The sequence below is a fragment of the Stegostoma tigrinum genome, chromosome 31, assembly GCF_030684315.1.
Source record: "Stegostoma tigrinum isolate sSteTig4 chromosome 31, sSteTig4.hap1, whole genome shotgun sequence".
NCBI classification, from domain to species: Eukaryota; Metazoa; Chordata; class Chondrichthyes; order Orectolobiformes; family Stegostomatidae; genus Stegostoma; species Stegostoma tigrinum.
In genome coordinates, this window is record NC_081384.1 from 5,492,947 (window position 1) to 5,520,579 (window position 27,633).

The 27,633-nt window shown below is 43.8% G+C and overlaps 1 protein-coding gene across 3 annotated transcripts in view; it reads left to right on the forward strand.

Moving 5' to 3' along the window:
- The window catches only part of socs7 (suppressor of cytokine signaling 7), a 58,083-nt gene that overhangs the window by 18,125 nt on the left and 12,325 nt on the right, over window positions 1-27,633 (forward strand). For 2 of the 3 annotated variants that reach the window (XR_007250429.1, XM_048560682.1), the window contains exons 2-7: window positions 5,892-5,956; window positions 8,626-8,730; window positions 10,601-10,726; window positions 12,194-12,309; window positions 13,424-13,592; window positions 25,444-25,572. Coding sequence is in view for 2 of the 3 variants with exons in the window: in XM_048560682.1 (XP_048416639.1) it covers window positions 5,892-5,956; window positions 8,626-8,730; window positions 10,601-10,726; window positions 12,194-12,309; window positions 13,424-13,592; window positions 25,444-25,572 (710 nt within the window). In the remaining variant the exon portion in view is untranslated. The remainder of the gene's footprint in view (window positions 1-5,891; window positions 5,957-8,625; window positions 8,731-10,600; window positions 10,727-12,193; window positions 12,310-13,423; window positions 13,593-25,443; window positions 25,573-27,633) is intronic. The other variant, XM_048560684.1, reaches the window with a different exon arrangement.

The window sequence follows — 27,633 nt, forward strand, 5'->3', positions numbered from 1 at the left end:
AATTGTTTTGAGTGATGATCCAGCCACATGGAGACCCTTTCTGCTTTTCTTTAGTGCCATGGTAATGTTTCTATCGGTTTGGCATGTGGCTGTGGGTGGGGGTGCTTCATTTCAGGGAGCCACATTGCTGCACCTGAGCCAATACTGCATTGGGGTATCCACCTAAAGAACCTGTGGCATGGAACTTGAATCCCATCATCTTCCGAATAAGGAGGCGGTTTGGCGGGGGTGGGGGGGGGCATAGGGGTACTGAAAATGTTACTTACGGAGCTAAAGCTTTCATATCAATTTTGAAAATTTCAAAAATCGTGGTGGGTTTGTGCCTACTGACAGGTTTTTTTTTTGTCGAATGCAATTGTCTTCCCCTCTTGAATAGAGGAATTCAGCTGAGGGTCCCATGGCACGTTTTGTGGATTTGAAGGAATTCCTGATTTTGTGCCCAACTTTTCTCCTTCAACTAATGCGACAAAAGACATTGACTGAGCTATTTGCCATTGGTGGTTGTGAAGTGTCGCTGTGTGTAAATTGGCTGCTGTGTTGTCTACCTGATACCTGATGATAATAGTCTGTGCTTCAAAGTAACTCGTGTAGAATGTATTTTTATCTAAACAGCCTGTTATGAAATGGATGAGATGTGGTGCAATGTTACTTGGCCTCTTGGTCCAATTTTGCCCATTGTCTGAGCCCTTCGATCTCCCACTGACACAGTTCGGTTGAGGTTTTCGCCAGCTGTGCGTGAGGCAGTTTGGGTGGCTGTGTGATAATGGGATGCTGTAGAAATACAAGTTCCTTCATCCTCTGCAGTCTGACTGTTAGAGGCCTTGCCGTGTTTAAGCTGATTCACAAACTTGCTAGATGCCTTCTGTGTTAAACTGGACTAATAATTGGCTTGATGCCCATTATCTGATGGGGGAAGAATTAGGATTTGTCTAATTTAATGATCTGTCGTTGGCTAATACCTGATCAATGGAAGATTTGGTTTTGTCTGGTCATAATCAAATCTTGAAGTTTTGGTTCACGGATGTTTTCTAGAAGAGGATTCACTACCACCTTCTCCCGGTCAGCTAGGGCAGGAAATAAATTCAGGCCCAGCCACTGATGCCCAGGTCCTGTTAAATAATTTGTAAAAAGTTGCTGACCCTAGTGGAGAAGGAGGTGCTCTGAATGTGTGGTTACAATGGAACATATTTCAGAATTAACACCCCTAGTGCCAATCCAGTCACAGGGCAGACAGGCCTAAGTGAGCCCTTCACATACATCTATACTTACTGTTCTGGCTGGTTTTGTAAATTATTTATCGACCTACAGAGTGTGCTGAGCTAATGCTTCCTGAAGTATCTGTACAATGAATCATCCCAGCTTTCAGGTGACTCACTGTCAGAGAAATTGCACATCACAGCACTTTGCCTCACCCAGTATATAGTTATCCAAGGTGAGCTATTTATACACTTGGTTTTCTTTAGCTTTGACTAGTGTTTTAGATAAGTCCTCCAGTAAAGGATCCCTGATAGTGACGTGTGTTATCTGGTCACTGATATTTGCAGCGGGCTCCTCTTGGCACACGATCTGTTCTTCAAAGTGGCTCATCTTCCATCGTTAGGTGTATCACTGGTATTCGTATATCGTCCCTGACTTATCCTGGGTTGTGTTCTGTGACTTTGCGCCTGTGCCTAATGGTCTTGGTTGTTTCAAAACTCGAGGAAACATTGAGATCAGTAGCATAGGAAAGAGAGGTTGAAAAGAGTAAAAATAAGCAGTGGAAGCAAATCAGGAGGTTGTGGATAAAGTTAAGTTTTGGCTTCTATAGGTTTTAGTAGAATGTGAAGACTGATGCATGAAATTGCATGGGTTGGGGCGTTCTGGGTTAGAGATGTTTAGGCAAGCCTGCTAATAGTTCAGCTCAGCAAGGTTATGAGAAGAAAGTTGCCTGAAGATTGGCCTGACATCACAGATGATGAGAGACAGACAGATACTGGGCCCCTCTTTACCTGTGGAGCTTCACTAGGTCCTCTAGCCTCCCAACTTGGCCAAAGGAGGTGACCACCTGAGAACTTGGGGGTGTAGAAAGGGTTGAAGTGGAAGAGGAGAGTCACTGAGGGAATGACTGCAGTATTCCCATTGTCCAGTGTACTCTGCATTCGATCCACTTCTGAGAGGAGGACACTGGGCTTCATAGAATGTTGCATCATAATAGGACAGTGACCATTCGGCCCATTATAACTGCGCTGATCCCACAGTAGAACTATCCAGTTAGTCCCTTTCTGCTGTCTTTCTCAATCATCTTAAGCTTACTGAACACACACAAGTTTTAGATGAAAACAAGATCGGCTTAAGATGATTGAGGGATTTGATAGGGTTTGAGAGAAACTGGTTTCCAGCAGAGCCCACAGGGCCGAACCTTAAGAGTCAATGTGTTTGAGCGTGATTTCAGCAAGTACATCCCTCAAACTTTTTCAAAATCTGAGATTGGTAGATAGTTGTTGGTCAGGAATGTTAATGGTTATGAAACCAGGGTGGGTAGATGCAGATCAATCATGATCTAGTGGAATGAATGATGGAGAAGATTCAAGGGGCTAAATGACCTACATGATCTTTTCTATCAGAGGATTGTGCAACAGGTAGTTGGAGACAGTAAGGACTAGTGAGTTTTGAGAAGATTTGTAGCTCAGGTTGAGGTTCTGCATTTAAGTTTGCTCGCTGAGCTGGAAGGTTAGTTTTCAGACATTTCGTCACCATTCTAGGTAACATCATCAGTGAGCGTCCGGTGAAGCGCTGGTATAAATAGAAAGCGGAACATAACACCAGCGCTTCACCGGAGGCTCACTGATGATGTTACCTAGAATGGTGACAAAACGTCTGAAAACGAACCTTCCAGCTCAGCGAGCAAACTCACATCCAGAACAGTAAGGACTGCAGATGCTAGAAGCTAGTCAATTAATGTGGAGCTGGAAAAGCACAGCTGGTCAGACAGGATCTGAGGAGCAGGAAAGTCAATGTTCTGGGAGTGGGGGGTGGAGTCCAAAACTGGATGGCGCATGGAATTAAGGTGGTGGGAAGGAGGAGAATGAAAAGCATCTAAGGGGCAACTTTTCACGCAGAGAGTGGTGCATGTATAGAAAAAGCTGCCGGAGGAAGTGGTGGAGGCCGGTACAATTACAACATTTTAAAAGGCATCAGGATAGGTGCATGAATAACCAGTGTGGAGCTGGATAAACACAGCAGGCTAAGCAGCATCTTAGGAGCACAAAGGCTGATGTTTTGGGCTTAGACCCTTCATCAGAAAAAGGGGGGTGTATGAATAAGTAGCGTTTAGAGGGATATGGGCCGAATTCTGTCTGACTAGCTGTGCTTTTCCAGCTCCATGTTTTTTGACTGAAAGTAGTTGGTGGACAGTCTGTGCTGCTTGGGGTGGGAACACTTTGCGATTGTGAATCGAAAGGCGCTCTGGGGGTTACAGTACCTGTGCTGCTGAATCTAAACGTGGAAGTCCTTATGAATAACTGGGTTATGACTTCAACTTCTTGAGTGAAGTTGGAGAAATAGAAATAAGAAATGTCTTTGAAATAAATAGGGAGCGAGAGGGAGGCTTCACAGTGGGGTTAAAATTGTTTTAGAGATAGTCGGAACTGCAGATGCTGGCGAATCCAAGATAACAAGGTGTAGAGCTGGATGAACACAGCAGGCCAAGCTGACACTTTCCTGCTCCTATGATGCTGCTTGGCCTGCTGTGTTCATCCAGCTCTACACCTTGTTATCTCAGATTCTCCAGCATCTGCAGTTCCGACTATCTCTAAGAAATGTCTTTGTCTAGAATGTCTCTCCTACTTCCTGCTGAAGTCAACCAGGTTGCATCTGACCAGAGATAGGACTGAAATAAAAACAAATTGTTGGAGAAAGTTGGCAGTTCTGGATATAACTGTAGGGGGAGGGGGAGAGAGAGAGAGAGAGAGTTTTTCAGTTTGATGACTTGTTCAGAACAGGAACTGGGCTCACCGAGGGGTATGGGAAGCAAAAGAGAAGGATACATAAAATGTTGGGAGAGGTAGATAGCATTAGTTTTGAGAATAGTAAGTTAATTTGTGCAGTCACAGAAAGAAATGAAGTTTAGAATTGGGTTATACTATGCATGTTAAAGCACGGAGTATGGTCATATAATTAGTGAGTTATAAGTATGGATTGCCATGTGAGATTACGATATCGTGGCAATAAGAGAGACCTGTATCAAGGAAGGACAGTAGGAAAGGGGAAATAATAATTAAGGAGAGCAATGCAGTACTAGAGTTGAAGGACAGACTCCATTTGGCTCGAGCTGAGGAGAAACAAGGGTGCGCTTTCATAACTTGGTATAATAGTGGGAAGAACGTAGAGGAGTAAATTTCAATGATGTTACAAAGAGGTGTAAACATCATATAGTTCTGTCGGGAGGTGTTTAGTTACCCTTAGATTGGGATAGTGGTTATGAAGGGACATGTTTTTCTGCATTGTTCAGGAGAATTTCCAACAGCAATAAGTGTCAAGTCCAACACAAAAGAGATGCTCCTAGATGTGGTTCTTGTGAATGAGGCGGACAAAGTATAGCAAGTGATCATTTGGGGAACACCTAGGCAGCAGCATTCGTTGCATTATGAAGGTTAGGCTGGTGGAAAATGGAGTGGGGGTGGTTCCTGCCGGCTGCGGGGGTGGGTGGGGGGGGGAGTGGGGTGGTGCCTGCTGGTTGGGGGTGGGGGGGCGGAGGGAGTGGGGGTGGTGCCTGCCAGTTGGGGGTGGGGTGGGGGGGAGTGGGGGTGGTTCCTGCCTGGTTGGGGGGGGGAGAGAAGTGGGGTGGTGCCTGCCGGGTGGGGGCGTGTTGTTTGTTTGTGAAAGGAGGGGCTGGGAAACTGCTGTTTGATGGATGCACATTCTGCAACGTGTGCACTTTGGGCTGAGTTCCTTCTCGTGTTTTTGTAAGTGATGGCTCCTACAAATGCCTCCAGCAGACTTTTATCCTTGTTAGTATTTGCATGTATTAAACTGGACAGATTGCTGTGAGAAAGTGTGCCCAATTAGTCCAATCGCCAGCAGCGTTTGTGCTCAGACTCCATTGCTCCTAAAGCACTGTTGTGGTCTCGGGACTAAACGCTGAGATGCCCAGCATCCTACACTGACCGAATCACAGCGATAGGCGCTGACGTTAAGCAGAGGCCGAGCAATGACACCGACTTGTCAATGAGACTGAGGGGCCATGGAAACGCTCCTTCGGTTTATTTCACCGGTTACATTGTTGGTCGCTCAGAATTTTGCTGCACCAGAGGCTCGTTAATGTCCCCCAGGTTCCACGGGAAGAGATGCTCTGACAAAAGGCGCAGAGAGGTTAGGAGGATCGTTCCCGTGCTTACAGCCAGGGAGTGAGTGTCGCACTGTCCCTGGGTGTCGACAGGCTCAGTCAAAGATCGGGAGTGGACCCGAGTGTACCTTGAAGCTGTCAGTGAGCGTCTGCTGCTGGAGGCTGCAAGGTCTTCGTATTTCAAACCTCCCTGTGAGACCAGAGCCACCGGGAAGGGACAGGCAGAGGGAGGGGATGGTAAGGAATGGGTCAGTACTGAACGTACTGTTCAATAAGACTAGCCATTCAGAGCCCGGTTTTAAACCCCTAGGGATTTTTGTCCTGTAGCAAACCCTTTGTTTATTCTGTGAGGCAGGGAATCCACCCACAGGCTAGGAAGGCGATGAGACAGGGGTGTGGATATTTTAAAAGCGTCGGTGACAATTCAGCAATAAGAGGCTAGCCTCTGAATCAGGGCGAGTTTGACCGTTTTACCGAGTGCGGGGGAATATTCCCGGATTTACCAGCCTCTGTGTGTTTCTGTAGGATTCTCCGGCCACGTGTGTGATGTTTCTGTTCTTTTTTTTAGCAAGCCCAGGCTGACACGGACACAAAGTGCCTTCACCCCGGTGTCTTTAGCATCACCTTTTGCAGGTGAGGGATTTTTAATTTTGCATTTACTGATTCCTCTTGCACTACCCTCACCTCTCTATCCACTTGCTGTTCCTCTTACACTGTCTCCCTCCTCCAGTCTCCCTCCTCCAGTCTCCCTCCTCCAGTCTCCCTCCTCCAGTCTCCCTCCTCCAGTCTCCCTCCTCCAGTCTCCCTCCTCCAGTCTCCTTCCTCCTGTCCTTGTCCCTGTTCCCAAAAGAGACAGTTTACTGCTCAGTGAGAAGGGCAGTACTGTGCAGAGATCTGACATACCCTCTCCTCCTCTGTAGAAAGCATGATTTGCTTCACCCCAAATAAATTTATTCCAAATAACCATCCCAGAGACTAGGGCAGTATCAAGTTCTGAGTGAATCATTTCCCCAGTCTGGGGTGGGAGAATGTACTGATTCTAATGATTGCACAAGGAGCAGGGGAGAGAGGGAGATAGAACTCTGGGGAGTTGCACACAACTTTTGACAAGTTCCATTGTTGGGCTAGAGTCCAAAATGTGTGCCGAGAACACAGCAGTACAGCACGTACAGGCCCTTCGGCCCATGATGTTGTACCGAACTTTTACCCTAAACCTAAGGTCTATCTAACCTCCATCCCTGCCTGGTACTATCATCCGTATGCCTATCTAATAGCCACTTAAATGCCCCTAATGAGGCCGATTCCACGCCCCCCCCCCCCCCCCCCCACCATGCTGAGTAAAGAACCTACCTCTGACGTCTCCCCTATATCTACCTCCACTCACTTTAAAACTATGCTCCCTCGTAGGGAAGAAAAATCTATATTTATATTGCACCTTTCACAACATCCATAAACACTCTTCAATCCATGAGTACTTCTGTTATGTAGTCAATTTTGAGATGTAGGAAACACACAAGAGTATTTTTGCCCAGCAATGTGATAATGCCCATGAAACCATGATATGATTTTGGCTGAGGAATAAATATTTTACTGGACTACTAGGTGCACACACACGGACACCTACTCCATACCCTTGAGGATAGGGCAGACAAGCTTGAGAACTTCTTTTGGGGAAAAAACCCTTTTCTTGTTTTTTTTCTAAGAAAGTTCTCCTGCATGCCAAGAAATCTCAGTACTTTAACCCCTCACTGCTGTTTGTGATCAGCTATTTGCTTTTAATTATCCTCTTGCTTTCAAACTTCTCTGTTTCAATTTGGAGATTCTTGGTATTTTGTAACCTCCTGTAATTGTTTCCTGAAATGAGGAAACTGTGAACAAGAATCTTGTTTTATGTTTAGAGTTAATTATTCAAATACCCTGTCACCTTGCAGCTTCTATCAAGTTAATCTCTTCAAAATTTTGGTGTACATTTCTTAACTTGAAATAAGGTTTGTCCACCCATCTCTGCTGTGTTCAGATTCGTTCCTGATCTGACACACACCCCAATTTTAAAAAATCTCATCCTTGTTTCAGTTCCTTCCCTAACCTTGTCACTTCTCACCTCAGTAATGTGTTCCTGCCTTACAACGTTCTCTAATTGCTTCTATCACATACATTGACTTTTCACTGAGAGGTCTTGCCTACACTGCTCTGTCTCAATGCCTGAATCCTCCTTTTGGGTATAGGACACTGGGGAGACTGCATCGCTTTGGTCCCTTTACTTAAGGAAGGATGTAAGTACATTGTTTCAAAAGAGGCTTACTAGGTTGATATCTGGAATGAGCAGGCTGCCTTTGGAGGTAACTATTGGCCAGGCAGGATTTGTTTCCAACAGAGTTTAGAAAAATGAGGGACAGTTTGTTTGGATATAAGATCCTGAATGGCGTTGACAAAGTGGACATGGAAAGAATGTTTCCTCTTGTGGGTCAGTTTAGAACTCGGGGGTCGGGGGGGCATCGTTTTAGAGCAAACAAGAGGGAACACTTTCATTTTGAGGGTTGTGCACTTTGGAACTCTGTCTTTGAAGGCAGTGGAGGTGAGGTCATTGAATATTTTTAGGACATAAATTCTTTTTAGCTGGGGGAATCAGAGGTTATCTTGGATATATGGGAAGTGGCATTTAGAGCTCAAACAGATCAGCAGAGATCTGATGGGATGGTAGACTGGGCACAAGGTGCTGAATAGGATAATTCCCGGTTCTTAACCAAACACTAATTCAGCATCTTTGTAGTTCTTTGCGTGGTTGGATACAAAGTCTGCTTTCGGTTTTGCAGTGAAGGTCCTTTAGAATCATAAAAACAATGATCTACGTACAATTTTCTTTCTTTTCTGTAATAATATTGTTTGTCGAAATGTTTTTAAAAGAAATTTCCGTCACTGTCACTTCCCAATGTCTCCCTGACTGGCTGTGAACTCATGGTAAAGATCAATGGTACAAGTGGCCATGTGCTGTGAGTTTAGTGGGAGCTGAAGCTACAGGGATTGGAGGGTGGGTAAGGTGTTTGTATGTGTTTATGTGACTGGATGGTCAGTAGAGAGTTGGTGGTCATTCTTCCAGTAAAAGAAAATAAGCCATTCTGTTATTTGGCACGGAGCTGAATTTGGTGATGCCAGTGGAATGGGAACAATGGGCAGAGATGATGGGTATGATCCAACAGGAATCGAGGGGTAAAATAGAAGGCAGAATCTGAAAACTGTGTCTGGTTGGGGAGGGGGAAAAAAATTGTTTTCACTGACTATCTCTTCCTGTCTCCTCTGACCAGGGGAAACTGTGTCACTGGTCGACCTGGACATCTCTCGCCGTGGACCCCCCTCGCCTCATCCGCCAACACCACCACCCCCACCCCGTCGGAGCCTCAGCCTTCTCGGTACGGTGCTTGGCTCTCGGTCTGCTACTTGGCGCGGTTGTTGGGTTATGGTTCTCTGTTACGGTTTGCAGACTGCGCCAGGTCATCGCTTGGTATATTCAATCACATTCACTTGTTAATGGCTTTTCTCAAATTACACGTTGCTTTTTTTTTATGGGCTCCCTGATGAGTGCCCTGTCACTCTATTCTGTATTCACCTGTGGGATGTGAGTCTCACTGGCTGGGCCAGCATTTATTGCCCATCCCTAGTTGCCCTTGAGGTGGTGAGGAGCTGCCTTCTTGAATCACTGTTGTCTGTTTTATGTTCATATCCCATAATGCCCTTAGGGAAGGAATTCCAAGATTTTGACCCAGTGGCAGTGAAAGAACGGTGATAAATTTCCAAGTCGGGATGGTGAGTGGCTGGGAGGGGAATTTGCAGGTGGTGGTGTTCCCATGTATCTGTTGATCCGCAACTGAATGAATTGTTTACCTGAGGACGGTGAAATAATTGAGCCTTTATGACTGTGTTTGTTCTTGTTGTGTGTCCCTGCATTTCTTCCCCCTTTGGCACTGTGTTGTAAACTGCTGACAGTGATGTTCAATGTCTCTGTTCCACCAATTCCTTAACGTTCAGTGGCAGAGTGCTGAAAGAGGCACTTCAGCTACCAGAAGTGAAGTCACCTTCATAATCAATGAGTCATCTGTGTCCAGTGCAAACACTTGGTTTGGTACTGAGCATACCACCGTATAAATCTGGTATCTAGTGTTCGTCCTTCAGCCAACAGAATATAAATTATTGTAAATGCCAGATATAGACACACCGAATAACATGATGCACCATGATTTTCAAAGGAAATATTGCGACATATGATCCAAAAGGTTAAGGTATACAGTATATTTTAAAATGATCCCCCTTCCAGCACACCAGAGACGTGCATCTGTTGGTCCAGCAAATGCATTATTCAGAATTGACCATTTATTCAGCTGTAGCACTGTATGCGAAATTATCAGTTGCTTACACCAGCAAATTGTGAAGCAGCAAGGTCATTCAGCCCACCCAACTAGGGAGCTCCAACCTATCTCTAAGCAGGTGTAGCAAAATCCAGTGAGGTTTGCTTGATGAGTCTTCTAGTGATCCATGCAACTGGTTATTCCTTGAAGGATTGAGAAGACTGTAATGTCCAAACACTGCTTCTTTTTCCCTACTTGTTTCATACTTAGGAAATTATTCTGATTTTGAATACACTGTAGAATCGTTGATATTGTCTCAAAACCCAGCCTGTTAAACATTGCCCACTATTTCCACCACAACTGAAGTTACTCTGTGACTTTCTATCCCACTGGTAAGGTTCATTTGGATGTTGTGAGTTTATGCTTCTTGTACATCTTTACAGTTGTATACACACTCACGTTGTTCAAGTAATCCAGCAAAGAGAGACCTTGGTTCACTTCATGCATCTTATGATCTCGGAACAATGAGTTATCGTCTGTTTGCTTGATTGTAAAGACTCCAGAATCTCTGAAAATAGGGTGTAATTAACACCTGCACTAACAAGTTACATTTATAGAACACTGTTAATGCAGTTAAATATTAAGGTTTTTATCTTCCTGAATACGGAGCCTATCATTTGGATCATATAAAACCAACCATCAACACCAGCTAGCATCATTCTGGAGCAAATTAGTTTTGGGAGTTTGGGGATCTGCGTGCAATGTCTTGGGTGGGGCTGGGAGAACAATGATGTTGGGGAGGGAGACGCATTGAAATTTCTGCCATTGATAATCTCGTGACAAGTGCTGTGATGACTATCCCCCAGAGGAGCTGTACCTGTCCTGTTTGTTCCCCTGTCTCGGTTTTATTTCTGAGGAGATTTGTGTTGTTTTTCAGACGACATCGTGGGGCCACAAGCTCTGTCTTACCCAGTGAACCCAGCTGCTGCTAGTTTACAGTCACTGCCTCTCCCACCACCTCCCCCACCACACACTTCCATCCAGCTCAGTCTCAGCTTAAACGGTAAGACCCTGCTTCTACTCCTTTAGAGCATAAGAAATAGGAGCAGACAAGCGGGGCCATTCAGCCTCCCAAGCCTAGTCTATCGTTGACTTGAATTGTAATCGATCATTTACCTCAGCTGTACTTACCCACATCATCTTCATTTCACTTGATTCCATCAATATCTTAAAAAGAAAATCTGTCACAACTAAACTCATCAGCCCTTTGGGGTTGAGAGTGCCAATGTTCCAAAACTCTTTGAAGATATTTCTCCTTTGTCAGAGGAGACCATTTATTAAAGTATCAGAAGTTAGGAAACGGAATCATAAGATCCAGCCAAGGAAATGTGCTCCACTGATTCCTCGAGGTTTTCTAGATTTGCTCTGCCTTTTTGGTTTTGCTTTAGACCCTCTCTGGCTGCCACTTGGTCCATGGTACATAGCTGCAGACACACTGGCCACACGGGGAGCTATGAGAATGATTCTGTTGGCTCTGAAACAGATGAGAAATGGTTACATTTAGGAAGAAACTGGGAGGACAACTACTTCTTCTATCCACAATAATTTTATCCTGTAAGCAGAGGAAGCGAAAGGAAGGTTCAGTGGAGCAGTATGGAATTGTGAAGAATCTTGTTGAAGGAATAGGTAGAGCAGTTTTCTGTTGTTTGTCAGGAAATTGGGAGATTTAGGTAGTTCAACCAGCAAATCAGAGGATAGGATTATGGCAATCTGGAATGTGCTGCCTGGAATGAATGGTGGTAACTGATTCAGTAAGGGAATTGGGAAATTGTTTAAATGGGGAAATTTGCTGGGAAGTGGAACTGATTGGCTAGCTCTTTCAAAGGACCAGTACTGACATGATGGACCAAATAGTCTCCTTTTCTGCTGTAAGCCTCTGATTCTAAATAGGATGATCTGATGCTTGGAATTTGAATTTTGTGATGTTGGTTTTGCTCCTATGCCATTAAGGAGTCTTTGAGGAAGAAAAACTGAAAGTGCCTTGATTCTGAAAGGAGATGTTTCACCTTTAGATAGACCCCACGATGTCTGAACATCATTGTTTCTCCAGGTCTGTCAATCTGCAACACCAACAACAATTTGCATTTACGTAGCATCTTTCATGTGGTGAAACGTCCTGAGGCATTTTAGAAGGGCATTATCAGACAGAAATTGAAAGTGAAGAGTAATTAAGATAGTCATCAAAAGTTTGGTCGTTGCAGTAAGTCTTTAAAGGAGGAAAGAGGGAATGCCAGAACTTGGGGTCCGGGTAACCGGAGGCTGGTGTGACCAATTAGAATTGGACACAATCAGCCTGACTCGGTGAAGTGTGGAGGTCTCAGAGGATTGAGAAAGGGAGGACCAAGCCTACAGAGCTTGGTGTGAAGAGGATTGGTGGTTCTTGTGGGATTGTTGGCTTCAGATTATGCTCCTCACCTTTCTTATGCAGAGATTTGTCTATTCAAGACTTGATGTCTTTGGTCTCTTGCAGACACCTTGCAGAGAAACTCGCCTCAAATTCGGCCGATGACTGTGCAGCCACAGCACTGCATGTTTAACAGGAGGGACTCCAACACCTTTGCAGCCAGTTTGCGGGAACTTGAAAAGGTAAAGGCCTTCAGACGTTAGGACATTATTTTGAAGCATTTGTAAAATGCTTCAATATTCTCAGTAATATGGAAGGGAGATGTTGAGGACATAAAGGAAACTGTTTTGGGTGGCTGCATCATGGCTCAGTGGGTAACACGTTTGTCTCTGAGCTAAAATGTTGTGGCGGCCAATTTTGCACATGAGCAACTAACCCAGACTGACACTGTTAGCTTGGTACTGAGGGAGCACAGCACCTGCCAGAGGTGTTGTCTTTCAGATGAGTTGTTAAACTGAGGCCCCATTTGGTGTCTTGGGTGGATATAAAATTCCCATGGTGCAATTTCAGAAAAGAGCAAGGATATGTTCCCTGGGCAAAACTGATCCTTCAACAACCGTCACCTTAGCGAAAAAAAAAATCTGATGAGCTCATTGCTGTATGTGGGAGCTTGCTGTGTCCAAATTTCCTCTGTTACAGCCGTGACAATTACCTTTAAAAGTAGTTCACTGTCATTGGGGGAAAAATGGCAGCGCTTATGAGAAAGGATATAATAGCAGATCATTTAGAAATACGTCACATCATAGAGTCAACATGGTTTCCTGAAGGGGAAATCGTTCCTAATAGATATATTAGAATTGTTTGAGGATTTAACAAGCAGGTTAGATCAAGGGGAGCTGCCAGATGGAATATCTAGATGGCCAAAAGGAGTTTAAGATACCAGGCTCAAGGCTACTGAAGAGCTGCTGATGATGGAGGGTGTACATAGCATGGTCAGAGAATTGGCTGATCAGTAGAAGGCAGTAAGAGGAGTTGGGAAAAATGGGGTGGGTGGATTTTCATTTGGCAACCTCTGAATGCAGGACCATGGGATCAGTGCTGGGCTTGACATTGTTGGCACAATGAGAGAGCCTCCATAATGGGGAACTAGGCTAGACAACATACTCAGAGTGAGGAGGCGTCCAGTTAGCACAGAGATGAAGAATTTTTATTGAGGGTATGGAATCTGGCATTCTTTACCACAGAGGGCAGGCAAGGTTGGGTTGTTAAGTATATTCGAGGCTGAAATCGACAGGGAATCCTAGAGCATGGGGACAAGTCTTTCCCTGTCTGATGCCTGCTGTTCTGTCTCCGCAGTGTGGCTGGTATTGGGGTCCGATGAACTGGGACGATGCTGAAATGAAGTTGAAGGGTAAACCAGATGGTTCGTTCCTGGTGCGGGACAGCTCGGACCCGCGTTACATCCTCAGCCTCAGCTTTCGCTCGCAAGGAATTACGCATCACACCAGGATGGAACATTATCGAGGTGAGGGTGCCTGCAAGCAGAACTTAGGTTGAGAACCTTATAGCCCCCACAGTGTGGAAAGGGACCATTTGGCCCATCAAGTCTGCACTGGCCCTCTGAATACCATCCCACCTGCACCCAGCCCCCTAACATGTCCCATAACCCCACACTTCCCATGGCCAATTCACCTAACCTGCACATTTATGGACTGTCGGAGGAAACCAGAGCACCGGGAGGAAACCCACACAGCCACAGGGAGAAGGTGCAAACGCCACACACACAGTTGCCCAAGCTTGAAATCAAACACAGGTCCCTGGCACTGTGAGGCAGCAGTGCTAACCACGGAGTCACCGTGCTGCAACAGTGTTACTTTAGGTGCTGCTTTTAACCTGGTAAAGCATCCCAAGCTGCTTCACTGGAGCACAATCTGACACCAAGCCACAAGAGGTAATTGCACATTGATTTTTCCGAAGAAGGGTCTCGACCCAAAACGTCAGCTTTCCTGCTGCTTGGCCTGCTGTGTTCATCCAGCTCTACACCTTGTTATCTCAGATTCTCCAGCATCAACAGTTTCTATTACCTATATTGCACCTTGACTGTCATGTTTGCCATGTTGCAAAGGTGACTACGCTTTAAGATCTAGTTAATCAGGTGGAATATCATGAGATTATGAAAGGCATGATTTATAAATAGAAGATCAGTTCAAAGGCAAAACGAAAGATGCATTGACAAGTTTATAAATTGAGAGTTTAATTGCTTAAAAACAGTCCCATTTTCATTCCTAATGGTTGTGCCAGTGGAGGCTGCGATAATGTTGCTAACAGTGCCTGTTCTCTGGACTTTTGATCAATTTGCTGCTGTTCTTTGTGTATCTTCTTTTTCACATTTCATTTTCCTTTTGGGGACGTGGTGGAAGAAAGCAGTCTGTCCCTGTGGCCAGCAAATACAGACAGGGAATCGAACTCTGAGCTTCTAGCCTCTAGATAAGGACACTACCACTACACCACAGGAGCCCACTAAGAGAGAGCAATGGGAATGCTTTGATATAACTGGCCAATTAACAGCCAATGACGCTGTTGTGAGACGAGCATCACTCACTAATTCTCTCACATATGCACGCACGCATACCTAGGCCAGGTAAGGATGACTAGCTAATATGGAGGAACCAGTTGGATTAACTCTGTAACTTAATACCTTTACAATTGCATCTAATGGTTTCTTTCTTTCATAAAAACTGAATTTAGTTTCACAAACAATGGTGGAGAGATTTGATCTCCCATCTGGATTATTAGTCCCGTAACACCACAACATCATGATATCCTGTATGCTTTATGTTGTATTGTCAATTGAAAATGCTGTTGCCTTTCACAGAGGAGGTTTCCTGATCTTTCCTCATTAACTTCAGCTGAAAATTTGCAGAATGCATACATTAAGAAACAATGGTGAAAGATTGGGAGAACTACCGGGTCAATGGAAAGATTCTTGGTAGTGTAGATGTTCAGAGGGATCTTGGTGTCCATGTACGTAGATCCCTGAAAGTTGCCACCCAGGTTGATAGTGCTGTTAAGGCTTACGGTGTGTTAGGTTTTATTGGTCGAGGGATTGAGTTCCAGAGCTGTGATGTCATGCTGCAACTGTGCAAAACACTAGTGCGGCCTCATTTGGAATATTGCGTGCAGTTCTGGTCGCCCCCATTACTGGAAGGATGTGGAAGCATTGGAAAAGGTGCAGAGGAGATTTACCAGGATGTTGCCTGGTCTGGAGCGCAGACCCTATGAAAAAAGGCTGAGGGACTTGGGTCAGTTCTCATTGGAGAGAAGGAGGCTAAGAGGGTATTTAATAGAGACAAACAAGATGATCAGAGGATTAGATAGGGTGGACAGTGAGAGTCTTTTTCTGAGGATGATGACTACAGCTTGTACAAGGGGGCATAGCTACAAATTGAGGGGTGATAGATTTAAGACAGATGTCAGAGGCAGGTTTTTTACTCTGAGAGTGGTAAGGGCGTGGAACGCCCTGCCCGCCAATGTAGTTAACTCAGCCACATTCGGGGCATTTAAACAGTCCTTGGATAACCATATGGATGATGATGGGATAGTGTAGGGGGAGGGGCTTAGATTAGTTCACAGGTCGGCACAACATCGAGGGCCGAAGGGCCTGTTCTGCGCTGTATTGTTCTATGTTCATAGAAAATAATCTCTGCAACCTAGGCTGAAGATTCATATCAACCAGGAAAGGCTATTTAACCTCTTGTCTTTCCTGCCATTCAGATAATGATAGCTGATCTGCAGCACGATAGCATAGACTTATAACATTCTTACCTCATTTTTAAAAAAAAGCTCACCGATCTCTGTTTGGATGTTTTCAATTCACCCTTGGCTTCGATGCTTTTTGTGGCAAGAATACAGATTTCCACAGCCCCCTATTGGAAGAAGTGCCTCTTGCAATCCCCCTGAAAGGCCTTGCTGTAATTTGAAGGTCATGCCCCATGTACTGGGCCATTACCATAAGACAAAATTATGTTCCCCTCTCTCCCCAGCAGTTCTTTTAGTTGTCTTGACACAAGTTAGATGCTGGAATTTTGTACCAAGAAAGTTCAGGACAAAATAGCCAACAAGTTAGTTAAATACTGTGTCAACGAAACTCGCCATCAGCTGATGGTTTGAAGCTAATTTGTTGTTTTAAGATTAATTCAAACTTACTTGCTGCCTACTACAGTTTTGGGGGAAAAAAACCTCACACTTGTACACTAGCTCATTGTTTAAGAACAGACTTTCATGTTCCTGCCTGCGTGCTCACACTTGTACACAGACGCAGCAATCCTGGATGTCTGGCAGTGATTACAGGGTGCGAACTTAATTGATGGATTTAAATCAAGTCAAAACCAGAAAAGGAATGATTCAGAGCTCAATTCTCTGAGCTTACCTTGCAGTTTTCCTGCTAAGTGTTATTAATCTTGGCCCGAAGGTGAAGATTGCAGAAGGTGTACACGTTGTATGTTATATAATCTGTGGTGCATGCTACCTAGTCAATAATTTGTTTATTTTATCAATGCAATGTAAATTCTCTGTCTGGAGGCACAATATTATATTTCCAACTTCAGTTTGATGGTTTGCCATCTCACCAGGTGGTCAATATAACAAGAAATTTTGTCCTTTAAGATGGCATCTGTTGCGATCTAAGATCGAGTAACAGTATGGGACCACATTGTCATCATTCAGCTCAAGATGCTTTGTAATGAAATTGTGTGAACGTTGACTTGTAAAGCTACCAAACTTATGGTTTACACTTACTTTTTCTGAAGCTCATTAATAAGATATAAGCTGTCACAAGTGCATTTTACTTCCTATTCTCAGAAGCCAGGCTGATGCTACATTCTGTTGATGAGAAAGCACACAAAGGGATTGTTTTTTAACGAGCGGCAATCCACACTTGTGTTTGTGCAGTTGAGGATAACCTTGTTTGTTTTGACAATTAAGGGTGAGAACGGTAGCCCGGGACATAAATTTAAGTTAGTAAAGAGTAAATTTAAAACAGATATTTGAGGAGAGCTGCATTACTCTCGGAATGAAAGGCTGGCTGAGTGTTGTAAAATCAACTCCATTCTCTTAAATAATGGGGTCAATGGCAGAGACAGGTTGTCAATAAATAGGAAGGTGATTGTAAAATGTAATGAGCAGCTTAGGGACTGCCTCTTCCTAAAACTGAAACTGGGTTCAGTATCTATCTCAAAGCATTGCTCCTAAATAATGTAGGAAGTGGTGTACAAGCGTAGATCTTCACTTGGATCCTGTTACAGCTGAGCCCTTTGCTGTAATACCACGAATATGCTGAAGCAGTAACTGACTTCAGATAAAAATCCTTGCTGACCACAGTTGCTTACCAAATAATACAGGCCATACAGATATACCAATGAATGAAGACGCTGGGTTCCATTCTGGAGTCCATTCACAAGTTGATTTTCATGCAAGTCCAAACAAAATGCAGGACAATACAAAATAGCTGTTCGTAAGTATAGGAAATGTTGATCAGAGATAATGGGAACTGGAGATGCTGGACAATCCAAGATAACAAAGTGTGAAGCTGGATGAACACAGCAGGCCAAGTAGCATCTCCTGAGGAATGTTTGAGCCTTTAAAATTGCACCCCTGTATGGGATCATGTTCATAAACTGGGGACCACCTGTACGAGGAATAGGACGAAGCCGTTCAACCCCTTGAGTTTGCTCTGCCCATCAATAAAGCCATGACCAATCTTCTACCTCAACCTCTCCTGTCCCTTATCCCTTAATTTCTTTAGCTTCCAGAGACCTACCCATAGCTGCCTTGAATATACTCAACAATTGAGCACTCATTACCCTCTGGGGTCTCAAATTCCAACCATTCATAACCCATTGAATAAAGCAATGTGTTTTTTTCTGTCCCAAATGTTTGAGCTCCTATCCTATGACAACAAACCCTACTTCAAATGCCCCAGCCTCAGGGAGCTTTAGTTTTGCTTTTGTTCATCCAGTTTCCACTCATACTGATCCATGCGCCCATGTAAGTCATCCAATTAGTTAGCAAGACACAGCACACGTTTTCAAAAAACTGCATTAAATGAAATCCTCCTTATGTTTAAGGCAGGGATGTTGCTGTAAAATAGCTTATCTCAGGATAACAATTTTAATCAATGTCTAGGCTGTCATCTGTAAAAGTCAACTTTTCTGATAAATAACTGAAAATGAAAAGGTTTTGCGATCCAATCCCGTTTATCCACCTCGAAGTGTTCCAATCCAGCAGATGTAAATACAATGCTGTCAGGGTGAAGATTCCAAGATTTTGATTGTGATGAACGTGAAAGGCTGGCTTTTCAGCGTCTATATTGGAGTAATGTACAAGTGACTGGATTAATACCTGAAATAAGCAGGTTGCCTAATGAGGAATGGCTGGAACGGCGAGGCTCGTTTCCATTGGAGTTTAGAAAAATCAGTGGTAACTTATAAAATCCTGAGGGCACTTGACTGAGTGAATGTGGAAAGGACGTTTGTTCTTGTGGAAAAACCTACAACCAGGGGTCATAGTTTACAAAGAAGGTGTTGCCCATTTAAAACAAATGAGGAAAGATACTTACACCTGTAAGGTCAGGTGTCTTTGGAATTCAGTTTCTCAAAGCCAGTAGATGCAGAATCTTTTCAGTATTTTTTAGGCAGAAGTAGGTAGATTCTTTATGACCAAGGGACTGGAAGATTGTTGGGGATTTGCAAGAATGTAGAATTGAGATGAAAATCAGGTCAGTCATGATCTTGTTGAATATTATTGATGCCTTGTTCCTTGTTAGTGTATTTGACTTGCAGGTGATGCAGTCCTTATTAACTTGTTGCCCTGTCATTCTAGTTGGGGGAGCGGAGTGCTAATTCCCTGGGCTATTAACTGAAGCTGATGTGAGTGAATTCAGTTGAATTTAAGTAGTGTGAACCTCTGTACTGATGTAATGTGCACTGGATTTCATGTAGGCTGAAGGCATGTATGCTGGACCATTCCCTGGAAATCAGAGCATTAAGTAGTATTGAAGTATTCATGGGTACAAGTTACTGAACTGAATCACAGTTTTGGAGGCCCAATAACACAGTCCTGTTGCTCAGACAGTGCAGCACCATACTGTTGAGAGACTGGGCATTTAAGGTGTACAGACAACCCCCGCCTAAGGAGTGTTGCAGATCAAGGAAAAACTGCCATCCGGCGTCTCAGAGACTGCATGACCAGGAAAGGTGTAAAATACTTCAAACCTAGTAAAGAATCAGTGAAATGAGTGTTTTGTGGCCGGCATCCTAGATTAAGATTGTTTGGAGAGGTTGACCCATATGATGTAAATGTTGTTTTCTTCATGATTTCCTACATGAACATCTCTGGTGTGTCTGGGATGGCTTTAGAATCATTGTCGAAGTGACTGACTGTTGTTAATGTTGGTTGTTTTCGAACAGCTTCTAGCCTCATGAGTTGGCTTCAGGTTATCACAGACGTTAGTGCACTCTGAACCCAGGGCTTGCTGCTTCCTTATGCAGAGGCTTTTCTGCCGCGTTCTTTCACCCCAAAGCAGTTTCAGTATGGTTCACTTTTTTATGCTAACATAGGAAATACGCTTCCAACAGGAGCTTCGCAAACTTGCTGTGTGCAGTAATGTGTCAGCAGCACATTGTTCTAATGAAGGTTGTGGTAAATGATCATATGGGAACGTCATATTGGAAGAAATTGATACAAGCCATAGTGTATTGCAGTGTTCATGAAGGTCATAAATAGTATTTTTATGATTATGACCCTGTGATTCAGTTTCCCTCTGACCCTTTTCAATCTGTCTGTAGCCTGTGGCCCAGAGCACACTGTCCTTTTGTATCGGTGTAACTTTGGAAGGAGTTTGCTGTGCATTACCAGTTGCAGTGTGTTAAGGTGGTGGGTCCCATTGATGCCTTGTTGATCTTGGAACCAACCTGTTCAGAGATGTTGATACACACCGCCTGCAGCAGGTGGGGCTTGAACCAAGGCCTCCTGGCTCAGAGATAAAGATGTTACCACTGCATTCCCACCCCAGCCATTTGCTTTTTGTTGAAATGAGGAATAATTAATTCTGGTTGACCTTGCTTCTAATTTGTTGACTGTTCATTGAGCAGTTGGAAAACTCTAAGTGGTAGACCTCTGATTATCTGATGTGTATTCACTGAAGGTTCACCAGGATCAGAGAGTTGTCAAAAGTGGAGTGATTGAGTGAGTAGAATAAATCAACATTCTCTGGAGTGAAGAAGAAGAATGATAGGTGATCTCATTGAGATGTATAGGAATTAATAAGAGCCTGTTTCTGCAGGGTTGGAGAGTGTAACATTACGAATCACAATCTCAAAATAGGAGGTTGATCATTTGGAAATGAGATGAAGAGAAACATCTTCACTCAAATGGTTGAGTGTTTTGGGATTTATTTTACCCAGAGAATTGTAGCTGTTCAGTTGATGTGTATATTCAAGACTGTGATGAAATCCTCTTTTTGTACCTTCTGATGAGCTTCATAACAGTGCACAGAATTAAGATTACTGCTGCTGGAACTTAGCGGTTAATATTTGGCGCTGATGAAATCTGGGAGGTTAGAAGGTAATGTTCTTGTGGTGTTGGATCACATCTTGGTGAGAGAATGGTACAATGCCAGAGCACTCCCAAGAGTAGAGGAGCTCTGGTTGAAGCTAACCATTTGATTTCTCTACCACCCAAGCTGTATCTCACTGAAAGGACTGGGTCATGTGTTGGTAATGAACTGCCCTGTTTGCTTTTATTCTCACAGTATTTTTTTCTCTTCCTTTCCTATTTCCTCGTTGGTCTAACTGAGACAGTGACTTTCTCACTAACTTGTTGGGTGCTATTCTAACTTGCACTGAATTTTGTTTACCCATCGCCATGTCCTGTGCCTGCCAACTTTTATTTATACAAAAATACTTTTTTTTCCATTAAACGTTCTTATCCTTGTTTTGAAATGCCCTTTTGGCTTTGCATTCCAACCTCTGTAACTTCCTGTAGCTGTACAACTTTAAATTCTGTCGCTTTGTCTATGACCTTTTTTTTTCTTGTTACCTCTGGCAGCTGTCCCGCCAACTTCCCAGACCCTAAGCTCTGGAATTTCTTTCCTAAACCTCTTCACCACCTCTCCTTTAGGGCTTCTCTTAAAGCCTACCTTCTAGATTTAAGCCTTTGGACATCTGCCCTGATATCTTTTTGTTTGCTTCAGTGTGAAGAAGCATTTTAGCACTATAACACTGTTAAAGGCATTATCAAGTATTGTAAGTGAGATTTGCACAAGTGCCAAACAATGCCACCTTCAACTTGGTTTTCAATAGCATTGACAGCGCTGAATCCTCCACTGCCAATGTCACTGGCAACTCCCAGGACTAGAAATGGAACTAAATTGGTTATATAACTACTGAGGCTACAACAACAGTTGGAGGCTGGGATTCTGCAGCAAGTAACTCCCTGACTTTCCGAAGTCTAACCACCATCTACAAGGCATAAATCAGGTCTGTAATGAAATACTCTCTCCTAACCTGGATGAGTGTAGTTCCAACAACACTAAAGAAGTTCAACACCATCCAGGACAAAATAGCTCACTTGACACCCCTTCCACTAACCTGCAACATTCACTCTCTCCACTGCACAGTGATTGCAGTATTTGCTATCCACAAAATGCAGTGCAGCCAAGACTCCTTTGACAGCATCTTCCAAACCTGCAACATCTACCTTGGAGAAGGACTCGGGCAGCAGCAGCATTGTGTCAATGTGCCAGCAAGGTCTTTGTTAATTGACCTGCCAGCCTGACTTGGAGCTAGACTGCTATTTGTTTGCTGTCACTGAGGATCAAAATCCTCACCACCATCTTCCTGAGGGTGACTAGGTATGGCAAAAGATAATGGCTGGGCCAGTGAGTGAAGAGGAGAATACATGCATGAAGTTGTTGATGCTGCCCAGGAGCTGTTCTAACTCCTGCTTGGCTGCTGAGTCTGGGTAGCAGCTTGGTGATTATTGCTGTATTACAAGGAGAAGCCAACTGGAGTTCCCTCTTCCCCAGGCACAAGATCATTAATGGAATGTGATTTCTTTCCTTCATCTCCCTTATTGTCCGATCAGAGCCACTTTCATTTTTATGCTGAGCCACCAATTCAGCACCAAAAATAGTATAGTTTGGTAGTGCCTGTTAGTGTGCCAATAAATGATGAGTGTCAGTTGCAGGCCATGTCAGGAAACATAGACAGTATCTATGTATAACCTTTATCCAGTAGTCAACTTAATTGTGGGTCCTTTGACAACTGATACTGTCTGCAAGCTGTGAATATAGGCTTTGTCACTAAAGTTTGATTTGCTGCTTTTTTTCTCTCTCGCCTGCCTGTCTCAGGATTCCTGTCTGGTTTGGATGTATTTTGTGGCAGGTTGTGTGTTCATCATTCCCCCTGCAGGTCTGCACTGTCCCACAAGGCCTGACCTGTGAGGAGAGACCCTGTGAACTTTGAGGGTTTGTGATTGTCCAGTTCAGAGAAAACAGATTTTTAAGAATTCTAGCATGAGGTCATTCCTGCAACACGTAGCTAACCGCGATGAGAACATTCACTTGGTTGATCTTAGTCAGCTTGTGCAGCAGTATCACTTCTGCAAAAAAATAGCTTTGCCTCACACCTACGAGTCAGAAGATCATGAGGTCATACCCTGCCCCAGAAACTTGCATGCACGAAGTAGGCCGTCACTGCCAGTAATAATGACCAGTTACTACTACCCCCCCCCCCCCCCAAACCAATGATAGGAGCGACAGTACCGTGAATGAATACCCCAAAACCCATAGCCCAACTCAAAGGTCTGTTGACAACTTGGCTGAGACCAGCAACCAAGAGCCTTATCCATGGTGAAAAATAAAGACTGTTGTACTTTAAATAGCATCTTTACAATCTGAGGTTGTCTCAATACACTTTGACCAATTAAGTACTTTTCAAAGTACTGTCACTGCGTTTCCCTACGTTACAACAAAAGGAATTTGAGCACAGCAAGCCTGCAAATGTAGTTTGATGAACAAATGGTCTGTTTTTATTTCTGTATAGGTTGTGCGATAAATATTGGGCAGTGCACTTGGCCTCATTTCTAAATAGTGCCCATTGGATTTTGATGTCTATCAGAGAAAGCAGTGTCGCCTCAATTAAAGATAACAAAGTGTGGAGCTGGATGAACACAGCAGGCCAAGCAGCATCTCAGGAGCACAAAAGCTGATGTTTCGGGCCTAGACCCTTCTTCAGAGAGGGGGATGGGGTGAGGGTTCTGAAAAAAATAGGGAGAGGGGGGGAGGCGGATCGAAGATGGATAGAGGAGAAGATAGGTGCCAAAAAGGTGATGACTCTGAGAGTACAGTATTCCATCAGTACTGAGGTAGAGAAAGTGGACCTAAACTTTGGACACCTCTCAAGAGATAATTGAACTTCAGATAAGTGTGTGAACCACCGTTTCACACGCTCAATACAGACAACGAGCAGTGGAAAAAGTAACATCCTTGTAACTGCGTGATGTAAAACCATTTTTTTAGTGAGCATGGAGACTAGAAAAACCCTGGAATTTAACAACAGGCTATTTTTCTCAGTCCATTTGTCTTTGCTTCTGGCTATTTGAAGGAAACCGACCAATGCCTGAGGCTGAGAGCTTGCACTGACTGACAGTGATCATCAGGAGTTATTTTAATCATTCCAGATAAAGTGGTACAGTACTGAAGGATACCATTTGGCCTATGTTTCCATGCTGGAGCTTTGGAGAAGCTGGCCAAATAGACCCACTTCATGCTGTTTGCCATTGCTCTGAAATTTTATTCATCATCAGTTCTTTATCCAGTTTCTTTTTGAAACTTATTGTTTGAATGTATTTCAACCGTGACTATCATGAAGCACATTCCAGATTACAACAATTCAGATTTCCTTTCCTCCATCACCTCCAGTTCTTTCATCATTTGCTTAATTCTGTATTTTCTGGTCAGTCCGTCTTGCAGCAGGAACTATCTTATTTAATCTGTCAAAACAGCATACAATTCTGACCCAGACTTCCAAATGTCCTGTACTACACCGCTGCTCCAAGGAGAACAATTTTAGCTTCTCTAGTCTCCATGAAACTGAACTGAAATTTCCATTTCTAAGAGATGATGCAGTTCTAGGTGGCGTGTGATAAATGTGACTAAACTAATCCTTTTTGATAAAGTTATTCAATGAGGAGGGATTGAGTTGTGGATCTATAATAGTGTTTAGGAAAATTACAGGTGACCTTATTGAATATAACCTGTCAAACTCCTCAAGAAAGTTTTTAAGTCGTGTGGGAATTAAAGCTTCAGAAATAAGGAACACAGACTCCAAATGTGGGCTGGTCTATTTTTAGGAGCAGATTACAGCAGATGCTGGATGCTTTACTGTGAACAAGAAATGCTGGGAATCTCAAAGGGTCAGACAGCACCCATGGATAGAAGGCAAGCGGACATTTCAAGTCTAGGTGATTTTTTTTATCATCTCATCTTTAGACTAGGTAGTTTACAACCTTCCAGACTTAATGAGTTCAACACCTTCAGATCGTGAGCCTATTCCCATTCTTTCCTTTTTGTTTAGCTTTACTTGTTGCATTCTCTATCACCATGTCCTCTCTCCCCTCTGCACTGGGACTGCCTGACTGTTGCCTGGTAGATGACTGATGTGTTTTGGGGACTCGGGAGGTAATTGCAAGGTGTTGTAGGTAATGTATTTACCCTGGAACAAAAACAAAAGTTGCTGGAAAAGCTCAGCAGGTCTGGCAGCATCTGTGAAGGAGAAAACAGTTAATGTTTTGGGTCTGGTGACCCTTCCTCCGAACTGATGGTGGCTGGGAAAATGTCAGTTTATATGCAGAATATAGGGAGGTGGGTGGGATAGGGAGTAACGATAGGATAGAACCTGAAGAGAGAGAGAGAGAGAGACCGCTAGACAGACAAAGGAGTTGCTAACGATCAGGCTGGGAGGGTGAAGAGTTGTTAATGGGGACTGTTAGTGACTAATTACAGGGGGTGTGTAGTGGCAGGCTGTGGGGTAACAAGGGCTGGTGTGTGGGGTGGGGGGGCTGGGTGGAACATGGGGGACCGGACCCGAAACGTTAACTCTGTTTTCCCCACAGATGCTGCCTGACCTGCTCAGCTTTTCCAGCAACTTTGTTTTTGTTCTTGATTTACAGCGTCCACAGTTGTTTTGGTTTTTAGTGTATTTATCCTGTTTGTGTTTTGAAATGGATGTACAGGTGGAGCGAGAGCAGGTCAGTGAGATCCTGATTCGTGTTTTGCTTTGTACCAATAGTGTTTGCTTTTTTTTCCAAACCAATAGGAACTTTCAGCCTCTGGTGTCATCCGAAATTTGAAGACCGATGTCAGTCTGTTGTTGAGTTCATTGAAAGGGCCATCATGCATTCTAAAAATGGGAAATTTCTGTACTTTCTCCGCTCGCGTGTTCCTGGTAAGTTAGTCCCCTCACTGCCTTACTTTCTGGATTCTTGTGCTTTATGCAGCTTGACTTTCAAGGCAGAACCATTGCTGTGTCTAGGACTGTACTGTTGACCAGAGCTAGACCAAGTGTGGCAGGAAATTCCCAGGATTCCTTCCTTACCTCCTCCATCTTCTGTTACTGGGATCTTGCTGTGTGGAAAGTGGCTATGTCTTAAGCTATAGTTTCATCTTTAACTGTGTGACACTGTGAAGTTGTAAGCGAGCATTATCTGGGTGGAAGGGGAGCGATCGAGCCCTTGACTCTCTGTACGTGGTTTTGAGGGTGGAGGCAAAAGTTGTTTCCTATTTGACCTGATCTTATGAATTTAGGCCAGAGCCGAAGAGCTCCGTCAAACTCTCTGCTTTATCAATTTAAAGGAGCTCTGCCTTACTTTGGCACATAATGATTTTTGAAGTGCTGAGGGTCGGTCTCCCCATTTCCGTGAATCTCCTGGCATTTCACAGCTGCCGATTAGTATTTGATACAAGTATCAAATTAGTAATTATGCTCAAATTAGACCTGAATTGACGAGTTTTTGCTTTGCATTGGAGTCAGGAGTGCAACATTGTCAAGAAAGCTGTTTGTGTTCTCACCTGGAGTTTTTAAATTGAGCAGTGAGCAGGTAAATGACCTGGTGGCTTGCTGCAGTCGTGATGAAAGAATACAATCGAACAAGTTCATCTCCTTGACCAATGAGGAGGCCATTGAGATTTCAATTGGATGTTTATCTTGGTTCAATAACCTTCATTCACCTTGCTATTTGGTTGAGATTGAGATTTTAATTTTTTACTGAGGGTTATAAATGTTTTTGAAATTCTTCATTCCAGAGGGCAGGGGATTTTGATTTTTTTAGCATATTTAAGAGGTTGATTTCTGATTATCAGTGATTATAAAACTTATGGAAATGGTGAGTTTTTAAAAAGTCATTTATGAATGAGGACATCGCTGGCTAAGTCAGCATTTATTGCCCATCCCTAATTGCCCAGAGGGCAGTTCAGAGTCAATCACATTGCTGCCTGTAATCACATGTAGGCCAGGCCAGGTAACGATGGCAGTTTCCTTCCCTAAAGGACATTATGAATCAGGTGGGTTTTTCTGAAAATCGACTGGTTTCACGGTCATCCTTAGACTCTTAATTTTAGATGTTTATTGAATTCAATTCCAACATCTGCCATGAACCCAGATCCCCGGAACAGTATCTGGCAGCTCTGGATTAATAGTCCAGGGATGATACCGCTAGGGCAGCACGGTGGCTCAGTGGAGTTTGCCCATTCTCCAGCGTCTGTGTGAGTTTCTTCCAGATGCTCCAGTTTCCTCCCACAGTCCAAGGATGTGCGGGTTAGGTGGACTGACCATGCTAAATTGCCCGTAGTGTTCAGGGAGGTGTAGATTAGGGGGATGGGTCTGGATGGGATGCTCCGTGTGTCGGTGTGGACTTTTTGGGCCGAAGGGTCTGTTTCCTCGCTGTAGGGATTCTTATGATAATCATTGCCTTTTACTTAAGGAGAGACATTCAGATGTTCATTTGGTGTGAATGTTGAATGGTGGACAGGCTTAAAGGGCTAAATAACTAAATAAGCCCAGAACATGTAAGCTGTCAAATAATCCTTTTGCTCAGGTATTATTCTGCTGACTCTGAGGTGAGTTACAGGCAGAGGGCAACTACGTTCTCTGGTCACTCATACCTTATTTGTCCTGAACAAGGACTGAAAAGGTTTGTGAAGGTTTTAAATTACAGAAATAATAAGCAGATTTTTTTTGGAGCTGGTATTGTGGGATGATCAACTCTGAGAGGGCTTCCGCAGTGTGTTGAACTGACTTTAATGGTAAGTGCTTTTCTGATGCTCCCTCCCACCGAGGCTAGGTACTGACCCTCGGACAGGGGCTGTTTCCCCAGGCCTCTGCAAATACTACCCTCTACTGAATTGAGCTTAGCCAAGGAACAGTTAAAAGAAGGAAATGGTGAATTTTTGTGGGATCTTTCAGAATCTTGGGGTGTGTAAAGCATTACACAACCAATAGAGAGTATCT